This window comes from Idiotropiscis lumnitzeri, chromosome 8, assembly GCF_059441095.1.
Source record: "Idiotropiscis lumnitzeri isolate Australia: NSW breed Sydney's pygmy pipehorse chromosome 8, RoL_Ilum_1.0, whole genome shotgun sequence".
NCBI classification, from domain to species: domain Eukaryota; kingdom Metazoa; phylum Chordata; class Actinopteri; order Syngnathiformes; family Syngnathidae; genus Idiotropiscis; species Idiotropiscis lumnitzeri.
In genome coordinates, this window is record NC_142398.1 from 11,358,734 (window position 1) to 11,374,770 (window position 16,037).

General features: G+C 39.3%; 1 protein-coding gene across 2 annotated transcripts in view; it reads left to right on the forward strand.

Moving 5' to 3' along the window:
* The window catches only part of sdk1b (sidekick cell adhesion molecule 1b), a 285,070-nt gene that overhangs the window by 251,771 nt on the left and 17,262 nt on the right, over positions 1 to 16,037 (forward strand). For both annotated transcript variants that reach the window (XM_088302023.1, XM_088302024.1), the window contains 7 exons: positions 3,641 to 3,842; positions 5,558 to 5,661; positions 6,890 to 6,960; positions 8,675 to 8,807; positions 9,665 to 9,721; positions 10,628 to 10,729; positions 13,610 to 13,725. In XM_088302023.1, coding sequence (XP_088158149.1) covers positions 3,641 to 3,842; positions 5,558 to 5,661; positions 6,890 to 6,960; positions 8,675 to 8,807; positions 9,665 to 9,721; positions 10,628 to 10,729; positions 13,610 to 13,725 — 785 coding nt within the window. The remainder of the gene's footprint in view (positions 1 to 3,640; positions 3,843 to 5,557; positions 5,662 to 6,889; positions 6,961 to 8,674; positions 8,808 to 9,664; positions 9,722 to 10,627; positions 10,730 to 13,609; positions 13,726 to 16,037) is intronic.

A 16,037-nucleotide genomic window follows, 5' to 3' on the forward strand; every position in this document is an offset into this window, starting at 1 on the left:
GCCGTATTTAAAAGCGGCTTTAAGTAGCTCTGATAATTTTCACCAACATTTGGGAGGCCACCGCAAGCACAAACTGAAATCTCAAGTGATGGAGTTGTGAGTGGAAGTGGGAGATAATCAAGCACGTTAACTGAGTGATGGTGACAGCTGAGTGACAGCGTGGCGGCCGACTCGTGCTTGATGGCTTGGAGGTTGTCTGAAAGTGTCGCTCACAGCAACTGCACTGTGGCGACGCTGAGTTCCATTTTAGAACGTTTGTTTTCATTTGGTAGAAGTCGGCTGAGAAATTCATCGACGTGACGTAGTCTGTTAGATGAGCCACACACACGTCATTAATAAAGATCAGTATAACTTCCGGATATACCCAAATTAATTTCACATTTATATTGTGGTATATTTTTCAAACGAATCACTAAGGAATCTACTGTACCTCTCGAAAACTGAATGCGCCCCTCAGACTCAAACCAAATCACGCCTCCTTGGTCGCTGCGCACTAATTTGCAGATTACGCATGGTGGGTGTGTCAGTTGTCCGGACAGGACGAGAGAATAGCCACAATTTACAAGTGTGCAAGGCACGCGTGTGAAGAAAAATGACTTGGTTAGAGAATATTCCCTTTAAAGCGCTTGGCAGATGCAGTTGAGGGTGTGCCTGGTTAATACATCAGCTTCCATCTCTGCTCACGTACGGGATTGAGTTTGCACCGATTTTTGCAAATGTAAATGAGCACGAATGCAAAAAAAAAAAAAAAAAAAGCCCTAAACCAAGAGTCTTCAATCCTGTTCCCCAAGAGCTTCTGTACTACATGTTTTTCATTAAAAAAAAACAAAATTGAAACATAACAACACAAAATTTCAACGATGCGGTTAAAACCTTGGACTAAAGGTAGCGACTAAAGTTCTCAGCAAAGATGGAAACAAAAAGCCTGAGAGTGCAAGAAGCAAAAGCATGGACTTTTAGAACATGAAACAATTATTATTTTGACAAAGTTCGGGAAGAGACGGAATACAAGACGAAACGACAAAGTACAATTAATTAGGGGCGGGGAGTAAAGCGAAAACAATAACTACAAAATAAATGAAGACAAAAGACGAAAGAAAGGCTGAACATACAAATTACATGGCAAGACATGACACAAACCTCTTGTGGGTTTGGTCCTAATATGATTTAAAAAAAAAAAAAAAAAAAAAAGTGAAATGCAAGCACAGTTACTCCTGAAAGATGCTTTGAAATGAACTCGGGTTTTGCATGATATGTACGTAAGAGAAATCAAAACTAAAGATCAGTCAAGTTTGTTTTGAGGCGGATTTTTGGACTGAATTTTCTAATTCCACCATCTCTGGACATTTCAACGTAAGTGGTTCTACTCTTGTCAAATCTTTTGAAAGCGACTGATGAGAATAGAGTATCGATAAGAGGGAAGGAGGAAAGCCATCCAATTTGTCTTAATTACTTGCGATAAGCATGAATGGAGACTAGCAAGCCGGCGTGTGCGACCATGCTCGCCTCCATGCATGCATGTGCAGATTAATTATACCGCGGGGTGAATCAATAACGCTTTTATTACCGCACCCAGTCAATATCCCCATAGCCCTGAAATTAGAGAGCCACGCTCCTTTAAGCAATTTTTTTTCTTTAATGCATCTCACACACACGTCCAGCCTTTTAAGGTACTAGCTACTTCTAATGCTGATGTTCAAATTCCACCTCTCTAATTGAATGGTGGCGACACAGACTAATGTTGTTCCACTTCCTCATCTTTGAGGTACCAGCTGTTATGTCATGTTTCATTTCATCGGTTTGCTTGTGAACGTCACCTTGATGGAAATCTACTTGTAGTTGCACGCCTCGTATGAACGGGAGTGTGAATCATCACAGATTTTAGAAAGCTACACCAATCTGTTGTCAATTTATAAGCGGGTGAGTATGATACTGCCTACATGCTTCGTTCTTATAAAAAACAAGATGTGTTGTGATTAATTCTGGGAAATCAGGTTTTGGTTTCGGAATGGTGGAGGACCCAAATGCAGGAAGCCAGCTAGGGAGTGGTTTTAATAAATAGTGTTTAATTACCAAAAGTAAACTAAAAGGCAAACAAAGAACTAGGAAAATCAAAAATATCCAAGTCCAAAACAAGGATCAAAGTAACCTAACAGATCCGAGAAAAAGGAACTTGGAATTGACCTGGAGAAAAAAGTACTTGTCAACACGACAGGAGACACGGACAACTGACAGACAACGACCCGACGAGAACTGAAAGGAAACGGACCTAAATACAAGCAAATTAACGAGACAACGAGGAACACCTCTACAAGACACAAAGGGTTGCAGGGAGCTTATCGAGTGACACCAGGGACCGGGATGACACAGGTGCACACAACAAACCAACGTGACACCGAAACACAAGAAAATCCTGAAACCAAACACCAAACCAAAAATCAGCCAGAACGGATCATGACAATTATAGAGTTAAAAAAAATCGCTTGGCAGGACTATTAAAATGAATCATACTGATATATCGAAATATAGCTATTGTGATGTATCAAATCTATTTATTGATGTATGGAATATGCACCATACATTATAACGATATATCACATTGACATTGTGATGCATCAATACCAAGGTGGATTGATGTTGTGATGTATCAATATTGTATCACAAGCTTGTGAGGTAATTCGCTGACAATATTCGAGATGGTTTAGTTTGTGATGTAGCAACATTATGGTTTATTGTCTCAATATGCCAGGATGGCCGAGTGGTCTAAGGCGCCGCGTTCAGGACCCAGTCTCCCCAGGAGGCCTGGGTTCGAATCTCGAATTTCCCCATTGTGGGACTAATAAAGGGAATATTATTATTATTATTATTGCAATGTAACAACATTGTGATGTATAATATAACCAAGCAATATACAGTATCATCGTGTAGTGTATCTTACTAACATCACTATTCATCAATATTGTGTTGTATCACATGAACGTTGAGATATATATTGATATTAGCATGAATCATAATCATATTTATAATATGGCTTAACGTTATTTTTTGTTGCAATGTATCAATATTGTGCCGCATCAGTATTGTAATGCATCATTAGTGTGAGTAATCTTATATAAATGGTGATTTATGATATTGCTGTCACACACAGAAACATATGATCCAGCGTACTGTATCAATAGCATGATGTATCGATGTTACGGTGACTTTGTTGAGATTGCGATGTTTCATACTGATGTTGTAAGATATTCATATTGCAATGTATCTTGTTTCTGCTCACTGTACATTATGGATATGCTTGCATTATCGCATCAGGTAGATATTTTGATGTTTGACAGATATTTTGTGCAAATTCCGTATCGTAATACTGTCTGTATCGTTAAAATATCACTGGAATATTGTATTGCGTGTCAGTTGCGCCTAAACTGCCTTCCGCGCCATGAAGCAAAACACCATTGCGCGGTGAAGTAATAAAAAGAGACTTTACTGCTTCCTGATTCATTTTCACTCACATGTGTAAGTGAAAAATGATGGCATAAAATTCGATGCAAATGCATGCTGTCATGCGTATCTGATAAAAGTAACACATAAGAAGAAAATGGATCATGTCAATTTCTCTCCAATTCCCTCTTTGTATGTGCAGAGCGTCCCCAACCACCCAGGAAGTTGTCAGTTCCTCAGGATGGCGTGGAAGCGCGTCGACTCCGTCTTCACTGGGTGACTGGCAGCTCAGGCTCCTCCCCCGTGAGGTACTTGACTGTGCAAATCAAAGAGCTGCCGGATGGCGACTGGATTACAAATGCAGCGGACATCCCGCACAACCTAACTGCCTGGACCATTGACAGGTATGCAAAAGTCCATCAAGCGTTGACCATTTGCCTAATTTCACTTGAATTAGGACCAAATCTTGCTCTTTCATTGGATTAGCGACAATGATATATTACCACAGAGATGCAGCTTCTGGCTGGCTGGCTCCAAACGTGCAATTACACATGTGCATTATCACACACACAAGGGGCGGGGTATCAAACTTATGATGCAGACGGCAGACCTGTCTGTAATTTTCAACCCTGCAAAAGAATAAATAAATTAAATAAATTCTGAGCTAAACTCATTCTTCAGCTTTACTTTTAAATGTGTCCTTCACTCCTCTTATTATCCCATCGCTGAATTCTGTACCTTTGTAATTATTTGATTTACCGCCAAGACATTTTGTGTGTGCAACTAAAGAAAACACTGAACACAAAAACACCAAAGTCCTCGGGCTGAAAACAGACACTTCAAGGCACTTTCAAGCTTTATCTTCAACATTGACTACATTTACATGGACACATTTATTTGGATTTAAAGCCTGATTTGAATAAGAATGCTTCACGTACACCCCCATTCAGAATATTCTGACTCGATTACGTCCATTCCGATCAAGATTTTATGCCGAACGAGAGGAGTGGTTTACGTCTATTGATAATCCAATTGCTGCACATGAAAACACTTATTCCGAAATTTCGTAACAAATCATCTTTGCCTTGTATGTCTGTGATATCACTATACCCGTTTCTGTTATTCCCGGAAGCTGGTAGAAGCACAGCGAGCGCAAGACTGAACGCTAAAGGGCTTGAAAGTGCGACTGGAAAATACATTGCAGCTCCATTAGGAAGTATAGACTCAAGGTAAACATGCCAGAAGGAAAATTATGTGAAATAAAGTAGAAATGGACGGAGCGTTGTTTTGTTGACATGAAAGTTCTTCTTCTTCTTCTACTACTTACTAATTTCCAGTATATTTGGTCAATCTGCACATCAAAATAATTTGTTACGATCAAAAGTGTGATGCATAAACACACAAGTCCGAATCGGATCAAATAGTTTTAGTGTTCATGATTTCCGATCATAATTTCAATCCGAACTCTGATCGGATTGAAGAATTTTTATTCATGTAAACCGGAGCGCTTCGCAGTTGAGTGGGAAGCGGTTGGGATGAAGATCGGCAAGTCAGATAATGGTTTGATGGATGGATGGAAACATAGCCACGCCTGTCCCAGCGTGTTATTAATAGTCCAACCCTCTCGAAGTTTGATGCCTTGTTGTACCTCTGATCCTTTTTTGTTTGGTTTATTTTTTTTTTTTTTAAACCTGCAGTACATTTTCAGCTGCGAGTGCACGCGAGAGCATTAGCATTAATAAACCACTACAGTATATTGCAATACATTGGTTTGTCTTACGAGTCCATGCTCATTGTGTCGACACTAAGCGTGGTGTTTCTCATAGTGAGTAATGTTATTATTATTTCTCTTTGCTTATTAATGCAGTCACCTTGCCCCGAGCAAATGCAGATAAGATATTGTGGTCACACAGCAGTTAAGAAGGTGCGCGGTTGTTATTCCAGACCCTTCCATGCTATTTAAAACCGGGGTGATTCTTAGTGGCGCCACAGCCTTGAGAGAAAATTATTCGCTTATTTTTCGTCAATGGTACATTTGGGAGCACAAATTGGATGGGAAATGATAAATGAGCGGCGTGTGTGTGTGTGTGTGTGTGTGTGTGTGTGTGTGCTTGATCAGGTTGAAGCCCTTCACCTCCTACCGGCTCCGAATGGTGGCCACCAACGACATTGGAAACAGTGTCCTCAGCAAGGAGACGGATGCTGTGACAACCTTACAAGATGGTGAGAGGCGGGACAATGGTAGATAAGCAGAATTTGCGGGATTTATTCAGCCCACCAAACCATGAAAGGGATTTAAGAGAGACGTTATTTTCACCAATAGTGACCCCATTAATCGGCAGCTGTTTCAATGAGAAAAAAAGAAATCCTCCTTTTTTTTCCCTTTCAGGAAGATAATAACAGCTGTTACTACCAGGTGACTGTAATTACCTTTAATGCGGCTGAGCTGAAGTTTGAATAGAAAGCGTTGCTGTGTGAAGAGCAGTGCAATAGACCGAGGTCGACTTTTCAGGTCGTGAAGGATGTCCCAACACAATAGTGAAAGTAACGTACAATTGAGTCGAACTTTATTATTAAAAGTTTAGGTTCTTTTAATTGCTTTAATTAAAAATATGTATTAAAAAAAAGCAGTTTTCAGTCATTTTGTACATTTATACAAAATATTCAATGCCTAAAATTGTACTCAATGCAGAGTTCAAAATAAAATGGTGATTGGAGTATTTTGCATTTTGCTCAAAGTCATTTAGAGAATGACGCAAAATATTTCCATGACCTTCTGCCTCTTCTTTTTGGCCAGTCTGATAAATGATGTGAAGAATTGTTTAAAAAAAAAAAAAAGTTGAAACTGAGTTCATCTTAATTTTAGTCGTTTAGGCAAGGCAAGACAGTTTTCTTTGTACAGCACATTTCATACACAAGGCAACTCAATGCGCTTCACACGAGCAGAGACACAACACCTGCAGCTGTTAACAACACTCGAAAGCAAAGCAGAATAAACAAAAGTAGCTTAGAAAATGTACTGAAATGTTGGCTGACATCATTTAAACACGTTAACAGAAAACTTTAAAAATATTTCAAAGTACAATAAAGAAATAAAAGTGGTTTACTAAAATACCTAAAAGTAATAAAAATGATTTAAAATTATTTCTTTATTGCTGAAAACAATTACCTCTGTTTTAAGCAACCAATAAAAAAATGAACAAAAAATAACATTTGCTTTCTGGCCATTTGCATTGTGAATTAAAATGCATATCATACAAAAAATGTCTTCAAATTCATTGACGTCTGATATGCTCGACAATTTATTTTAGAAAATAACTCCCCCTTCCGCTGTATGACAAAATGTGAGCTTAAAAATAACAAAATAACAGCACAGAAGAGTGTCGCTAAGATATGAAGTCTGTCATCTTCTATGAACAACGCCCTTCCTCTTACTCCGCTTGTGTTCCAGCTCCTGACGAGCCACCTGAGATCCTCGCAGTCAAACCATCAACAACTACCTCCGTCCTGGTCCAATGGAAGGTAAATGTTGAAGCAATATTTTCTTTATTACTCTAATAAAAAGTGAACATCAATATTTTTAGTTGTTTGTTCCAAGAAGTGAGCTGTATCGAGCGGGCATGTGGAACGCAGTTTCCAAGGTCTTCCTGACTGACACGGCAGCTGCTGTCACACTAAACACGAGCCACCTCATTGCCACAAGCATGCAATTCTTGAGTGTAGAACATGCCGAGGCAGCCGTAAGCGCCACTGGAAGAGAAGCAGCGAAAGGAATTGCCTGAGCGCCAGTCAATCCCACGGAGCAGAGAGAATATTTTGTATGTCTGTGAATATTTTCGTATGTTCTCTTTGTGTGTGGTTCTAAGTGTACGTGTTGAAGTAGGACATGAGCGCTTCACACAACATGTTAGCAGACTTTAGTTACGTGACATGACGAGGTTTCCTTTAATGGAAATGTATATATTTTTTTAGGGTGATCATTTCTCCAACAAACGACAATGTTATGCTTAACTCGATGTGGAACAATACGATTCAATGGCTGTTTATTTCAAAGTGGAAATATTTTATTTGGTTTGATTCAGTGGCATGCCGATTTGATACAGTATGACAGAAAATGAAATTTGAACTGAAATTTCGGAGTAATACGTGCAAAAATAGTCACAGGAAGATCAAGCTACTTGGAGGTGGTTTTATAGTCTTTAACATGCTTGTCTATAATCTTCTTTTTCTTGTGAGACAACTCTCACCATGAAAGTGTGATACACACCTTCCATCCACCCATCCATTATCTGAGCCGCTTCTCCTCACAAGGGTCGCGGGGGGCGCTGGAGGCTATCCCAGCTATCTTCGGGCAGTAGGCGGGGGACACCCTGAACTGGTTGCCAGCCAATTGCAGTGATACACACCTTGTCACCTTTAAATCGGCTGACATACTGTTTGCAAATTTGAAGACGTGAGATGTTATTTGGAAGATGACCAAATAGCTTGGTAGAACATGTCAAATTGAATTCTTTTATCATTTTTGTCTAGGCTTGTTTTCTAAAATAAATCTATTTAATCATAATAAATTTGTAATTTTTTTCATTATTATTTGAATATTATTTTTGTCAGATTCAAGTTACAGCTGTGTCCACTGCGGGTTTTTCTTTTATTATCAGAGAGCTACCAAGACTTCATCCATGTGTCTATTTGGAAGAAGGAGTGCAAATATAGCCTTGCTGCGCCACTAAGACATTATCTGATCACATGTTGCAGCAGTCTATGATAACCGCCCATTACCGTAACTGACCATTATCTGCTCCCCTGACATGCTTCAGACATTCACACATTTCAAGTGCAGTCCAAATACATGTTAATAATTCACCGGCGTGATAAAAGCCCCCCTGAATGTGTGTTTGCGTTGAATACATTATTCATCAAAGTGGTGAACGTCAGACTTAAGTGACAATTGAAGAGATGGACGAGCCGCGCAGGGGCACGCGGACAGTCGTGGGTGTCGTAACACACTGGATGCGGTCTTCTCCTTCTTGGCTTAATGGCAAAAGCAGGCGGCTGTGAAAACAAAGTCGCCAGCGATTTCATCATCTTTTACGACCCACTCAAAAGCTCTGCGCCCTTTAAAAGTTGTCTTTGTCAGCTTGACCTTTTCCCGTCAGTCAGCACTCCTGGAAGATGAAGCCACAGAATTTACTCGTTAGGAAATAAATGACTTTTTTTCTTTTCCGTGTTTTGCCAGCGGCCGAGCGACCGACGCATCAACGGCGTGCTGACGGGATACCGGCTATATTACCGAGAGCTGCCGTCCAACTCGTCTTTCTCTGCTGATGTGGTCCGAGGAAGCAAAAGCGACACAGACGCCCACGTTACAAGTTAGTCGCCACACGCAACCGCTTCATTAAAAATAAAATTAAACATAAGTTCAGTTCATGAGAAGGTAGCGCCTTTCAATTTTTTTTTTGGTGTTGTTTGGTCCTTATTGAGAATGCAACAGAACACAACATTTGCATCATGACTGTATGGTAAATAATTCATAAACATGCTTAGCGGAATGTGAGGACATCCTTCTGCCACAAGCATGTTTTACATACATGAAATAAACATTTACTTTGGCCAATTGATGCGTCAGTGTGAAAGAAAATGTGGTCTGGGTGGGGTGGGTGAACTTTAAAACTCCAGGGGTACTTTTAGTTTTTAAAATGCATGCATGGATGGGGAATGTCATTCTTAGTTGAGATACGGTGAATTTGAGGGGAAATGGGATGGAGCCAGGACGTGAATCGTGAAAATCCACAATCAACTGACACCTTGCCCAAAAAAACGTTTAGAATTGCCTATCGGTGACAGAATAATTTCCTTGATACAAAGATGTTAGTTTTTCAGAAATAAACAAACGGATAGGTTCCCAAAGCTTGATAGAGATGAATCAATCCAAAATAAATACTCATGAAATAAAAGTACATTTTCCTCAATCGATTTTAAGGAAAATGTAATTGCTCAGTTGCCCGTATTAAAGGACATGGCGAGTCGTACGTGGACATACTTTGCCAACCACTAATAAGATAGATAATAGAATAGAAGACGGGAAAATCCTTCATGCCCTCAAACTTAAAGGCTATCAAATGTCTCTCTCTTTCTCCCAGTCCTTTTTTTTTCAGTCGATAAATGTTAAATGAATTGCAGAAGCCATTTATCAATGTTCTCATTCATTTATCTTTCTCCTCCAAAGCCAAGAGCACCTTCAAGACAGTCAGCAGCTCCTCACTGACAGAGTTTGAGTTGACACGTAAGTCATATCGCTTGATTAGTACAACTTTTTCGACTTGGTAGAACTACAAATATTGAGTTCCAGGTTGAAATCAGTTCAGCAAAGTTAATAATGAAATAGATTTTAAAGACATTCTCCAAAAATGATGTGATTGGTGTTATGCGTGCACCTGAAACATTTCTGTTGTTGTTGCAACACAACTGTTAAAGTTTACTGCTGTTAAAATCAAAACAATCTTCGTTAAAAGTAAGCCCGACTGTAATGACATGATTGTTCTATATGATGTATTTGGTTGTGAGTGACGTAACTAAAAGATAACATTTTCAACAATAACTCCCACTTTGATACATTTTGTAGAACGTTTATTTGCATACGCGCCACCATTTTTACGAGTGCGCAATGCATTCTGGGAGGAAGATGACATTGTATGGTTGCAGCTCACGAGCAAAGCAAAATAATTGCGACCTACAACTCGCATCCGAAAAACGGGCCCCAGTGCGCAGCTTTTGGATGGATTGACAAGATCCAACTTTTTAGTTTTATTTTTTTTGTTCCTTAATAATGAGCTCATTCATTGGTTAGCGGGTTTTACTCTGCCAAATATTGAAATTGCCATCAGCCTTAAAAAAAATGTGCATGTTGGTCCTCATTTGATCATAAGTAGTAATATTAATTGAACTCAATTAATTGACACTTTGTTAGCTTTTTCATTTTAATATTTAATTGTATGACTCGTGTTAATATAATTTTTGTGAAGATAATTTTTTTTCTCCGCATTTTGTGACTACCTCAACATGTGTCAAATAGTCATGTCGGCTCTGTTCCTTCTGAATTGTTGAAAGCCACAAAAAGCCAAAATTTACGCACGGGTAATCTTTCTTCTTCGAATTCGACCTTCTTGTCAATTAGTTTTTCCTTTTTCAGAACTAAAGAAGTTCAAGCGCTACCAAATAGTCATGACCAGCTACAACATCGTGGGCGAGAGTCCTCCCTCTGAACCTGTCGAGGTGTCCGTCGGAGAGGCAGGCAAGTGAAAATCTCTCATCTTTTATTCTGCCAAATCCTGTTTGTGACGTTCAGCGAGGCAACGGCTTTCGTTGATTAAAGTGCTTCGTTAGCCTCTGTGCGCTACGGGCTTTTGTTGGGTTTCACTTTCGCTGCAACATTTGGTCCGAATCCTCAGACTATTGCTCGTGTTGCATCATTGCCGTACCGTCTTCGCTGCAGCATGAACTCCATTTAGAATTCTTCATCAGCATTAAACTTCGAAGAATCTTGATCTTTCTTGGAAACTGGAGCGTTTTCGCTCTCATTGCTCAAGGTCCATTTCAAGTTTGAATGCTTTTTTTTTTTAATGTATACTATAGCCAGAAAATTCTGTACATAATAGACTTATTGACAGCGTGTTCAGCAGACTCTCTCTCAGCTCTGTAATTTATCTCAATGAGTGGGGGAAACTGCTGTTGAATGCTTCCCATGAGGCCGTTTGGCCTTCCATTTCATGGCATTAAGAATGAATGAATTAGTAATGGTAATAGAATTTATGTGTTTAAGATTTAAACTGTCAAACATTTGCCACCGTAAAAGGTTATTGTTTGAATAGCATTTTAAAATAGCTCGTTGTTGTTTAGTTAAGAAAAAAAAATAATGTTAATGGTAAACCTAAAGCCCTTAAAACGTGTAAGAACCCATACTTTTGATACGTATGGCTTTGGTTTTTTTGTATTTTATTTATCTTTAATTAGAGACTGAGAAATGGTAAAAAAAAATGAACTAAAATAAATTATAAAAAAAAAACATTTGCAACGTTTGTTTTACCATGTTTTATTTTTGCATTATTTATATTATGTCTTTTTAAAATAAAATGTTTGACCACTTATTTTTTATTTTACAAAGGCATAATATATATTAGATTAAATGTTTTGTATTGAGCTGTGTTTCTTTCATGGATTTGGATAATTATATTAATTATCATAATAAAACATGTATTCATTTAAATTAATTAATAATTTAAATCCCCTTTTTAGTATTGATGTATACTTCACATTTAATTTTTTTTGTCTCTTCTGTTTTTCCTGCATTATTTTAAAATTGTTTTTTATTGTATTTTACTATTCTAAATCACATTTTTGACCATGTATTTATTTTGTATTATGTATTCTATATGACTGATCTTCCACTTTTGGTATTGGCAGCTGGCAATAAATAACGAAAAGTGCAGAATTTTCTTTTGGATGAAATGGTGTAGCCATGGCTTATCTGGCAAACTAGTCGGCTGCAGGTGAGCCCTAAATGTTACATAGCGGGATGCTGTGAGCCACTGTTTGAATGACAAATAGACCAGTAGGCCAGACTAGTGTTCAATGAAAAAGTGCACGTCTTGAAGCCTCCGCCAATATTTACCTTTCGCCACACAAACAAAACGAGCCAAGATTTTAATTGACGTGCACAATCTTGTGCATCCGCATTCAGGAGAGGTTGTGCGCTTGTTTTTTGTTTGTTGGTTTGTTTTTGCCAACTGGAGAAGTCCACACGTATGACATGGTGAGAAATAAGTTGAGGATAACCAGCGTACAGCGGGGTGGCAGAAATAGCTGGAGTGCGATGATGATGAAATGGCGTGATATGGCCTTTTTCTGTGTGTGCCCCAGGTGCATAGCAAATCACTTTTGCATGTGTGGTCACAGTGCAGTCAAAAGTCTCCGGCCCCAGGCCGACTCACTCTAATTGGAAGGGCTCACCATGGATCCACAATGAAAAAGGGGGTTAATTGTATGAATTAACCATCAAATATTCTGTGTTGTTGCTTCAATATAAAACCGAGTATTGTCCTGAAATGGATTGTTCACCAATCAGTCACAGGGTGAATGTGAAGAGCTGTGAAAAAGTCTTTTCATCCCAACCGTTTCACATTCTGCTGCAAACTGCTCCCGTGAGAGTTTTAGATCAAGGCTGGTTGAAGCAAGCACAACTGCATCATCTGCAAAAAGCCAAAATGCAATATTGAGGCCACCAAACTGGACGATCTCACTGCCTCCATAGAGGCTATGAACAGAATCGGTGACAAAGGGCAGCCTTGTTGGAGTCCAACCCTCACCGGAAACTACTCTGACTTACTGCCAGTAATGCGGACCAAACTCTGACACTGCTCGTCAGGGACCCGAGAACCCATATCACGGCTCTAGAAGACTAACACAAAAGAGCTGCTGTCACAAATATACAAATCCGACATCCCTGCATGATAAAGTCTTTTTTTTTTTAAATAGTCACACTTTTTTTTTAATAGAAGGTGCATCTTTTCATTTTTAGTACTTTCTACACAATTAAAATTAAAATTCATTTGTGAAAATTGCATTGCGTAGATACTGTCGCCTTCAATGCTGGACTTTTCCATTATAACAACACAACTATTAGACTAGGCTAGCCTGCGCCTCCCCGCCGTGTGATTCTCAAACTTTTTTTCCATTAAAAGGATAGCCGCAGTATGAAAAAATGGAAGAGATTATTTCATGATTTTTTTCTTTTTTTTTTTGCTACAGAAACTCAAAATTTTTAATAAATGGAAGACAAAGGCTGGCATTGAGTCATCTCCTCTCATCTTCTAGTGGCTGAAGTTAGAAAAAAGCTTTAAGATGAATAATCAAATATTTTACTTTATTCTCTTACGATTCCTAGTAAATTACAGGAATCTTTCTTCTTGTAAAGAAACCTTTTTTATTATTATTATTTATAATAATAATATAATTGTCTATTTTTTCCCCAAAATTTTGTTACTTTTTAATGCATCTGTTGGCTATTAATTTGCATTAAGATGATGGTGGTGTCATCAAGCAAAAATGTCCCCCCAATAAGTCAAAAACCTGGAGTGCCCCTGGTGTAACGTCTCACTTTTCGTTTCATTTACAGCTCCATCAGTGGCCCCCCAGTCCATCAGAGTGTCGGCCGTGTCTCCCTCCAGCCTCGAAGTGAGCTGGGACACGCCCCCCCTGGAGACCCAGAATGGACTCATCCAAGGATACAAGGTGAGGGGCACAAAAGCAAATGTGTGCGTGTGCGGGGGTGTGTGTGTGTTTGTGCCCATAAAGCAGCATACAAACACACCCACACCCCCCCCCCACACACACACACATTACAGTTTTAATACTGTATGAGAATACGTCATTGTTTCTCGGGCTGTGGCAGTGCTACACCTTCAAGTGTCCTGTAGAGGGGCAGAGAATTAAGTTAGAGGAATGGACGTAAATGGTTTCACTATCACTGCTCAGCCCCACAAAGCCCCCCCCCCCCCAACCCCACCCTCCTTCTGCTCTGAGTACTTCAAACACAAGGTTATCTGTCCCGCTTTGGACACATTGATTTCTGCAGCAGAGCAGAGGTGCAATGGAGAAGAAAGACAGGAATGTAATATTTGCCGAGCGGAGGAACGAGATGAGAGTGGCGTCCCTGTAGAATCCTGATTAGGGGGAGTGCATCAAAGTGTCAGAGACGGACGGACACGGCGATGAGGTTAAGCAGATTAAGTGCAGCGAAATAGGAGCAAAGACTGAATGTGTAATGAATTGATAGCTTCTGACTTGTGCTAATAGTCGCTCAGACCGCAGGTGGCGCACAAGGAATATTTCTTTTTAAGGGGAGAAGAGACTTTTTCTTCTAGCCAAGGTAACTACGAAGCCCTGGTGGGCTTGTTAGACACATTGATAGAAAAGTCATCAGGTAATAGCAGCTCTCAGCAAAAATCAATTGCCAAAATTACACACTCTTGAGTGCTTATCAACAAAGAATCAGGCGCACAGATCAATGATTTATAATACCGTGGCGACGCTTAATGAGCTTTTAGAACCTTATTACTTGTTTATCATCATCATGCTGCCTTACCATTTGTCTATTTCTTCTTTTTGACTACAAACAATGTGGAAGATCGCATGAGCTGTTTTGAAATTTAACAATCATGTTTCTTTGGTGACAAAGTACAAACATTGATATCTATGACTAAGGTTGTTAATAACAATGTACGGACATTCATCTGCTATTTTGCTATCTGCTTGCTTATCCCAGCCTACTTTGGGTGAGGGGTTGCCAGCCAATCACAGAGCACTTATATACGAACAATCATTCACACTCACATTTACACCCATGGACAATTTTGAGTTTCAGTGAACCTAACGTGCATTTTTGGAACGTGGGAGTAAGCCGGAGTATCCATCTCGGGGAGAATATGTAAACTACACAGGAAAACCGGGGCCACGACAAAAAACAAAGAACTCAGAACTAACTACTTTGTTCACAACGTGAAATTTCCAAATGCGGCCATGTTGTCACTTTTCTCGCTGAAAATGACATCACAGTTGCTCAGGGCTCAGCTAATGGCCAATCATGGTTTAGCTTCAGAAAACCGCTGAGTCATGTTTGGTCGTTAGCTGGGCTCTGAGCAACTGTGATTTCATTTCCAGTCCACAGAAGTGACAAAATGGCCGCCCCCTGTGATGGCTAAAATTGGGTGGATTTTGTTGCTTAACTCATATTCCACAATATATTTATTTAGTTTTTAAATATGACTAAATCAGATGTTTGTTTTTTTTGCATATGTGGTTTTCGCTCTTTGCATTCAAACACTTAAATTATCCAAGGTTGGAAATAGTTGATTTGATAAGCAAGGCTTGTCACTTGTAACTTTTCCATCACAAACCATTCTTTGTGCTGATGGAGTCGGTCTGCTTGGAGACTGCTGGTGTAGTGCTGCCCTCAAGTGCTTCTCCTAAGGGGCTGCCTCTGAGCCTGTAAATGATAAGAGACGAGAATGCTGAACAGGAGTTTGCACTCCATTAGGAGAAACACATTTGGCTCTTTTACAAGCGGTGCTTTGGTTTTCAGTTTTGGCTACTAGACACTCTTGATGTTCACTGGCAAAACACTACTTGAGTAGTTTTGATTTGATAGCATGAAAAAAAAATTATTAACTTTAATGACATGTGGAAAAAGGCATAAGTCGTGTCACACACGTAGTGAACCTAATTAATATTTTGAATTTTTAATGACTTGAAAAGCCCAAGTACAGTTCAGTTGAATTTAAGTGCAGTTTTCCTGTAGTTAGCCACAATGTTAATGTTCCAACTGTGCATCATGGAACAATGGCTTGCAATAATCTAATTTTCCTGAACACTTTGACCTACTCAGCGACTAATTTTAATTGTGGTCATTTTGAGGCTAGTAGGAGCGCTCAGTATTTTTTTTAGCAGGTACTTGGTGTAAAAGAATTGAGAATGACCGTGCTATAGTGTCTTTTTTTCGACATAATTAATGAAATGTTTTTAGTTAAGCATGTTGAATTGTCTTG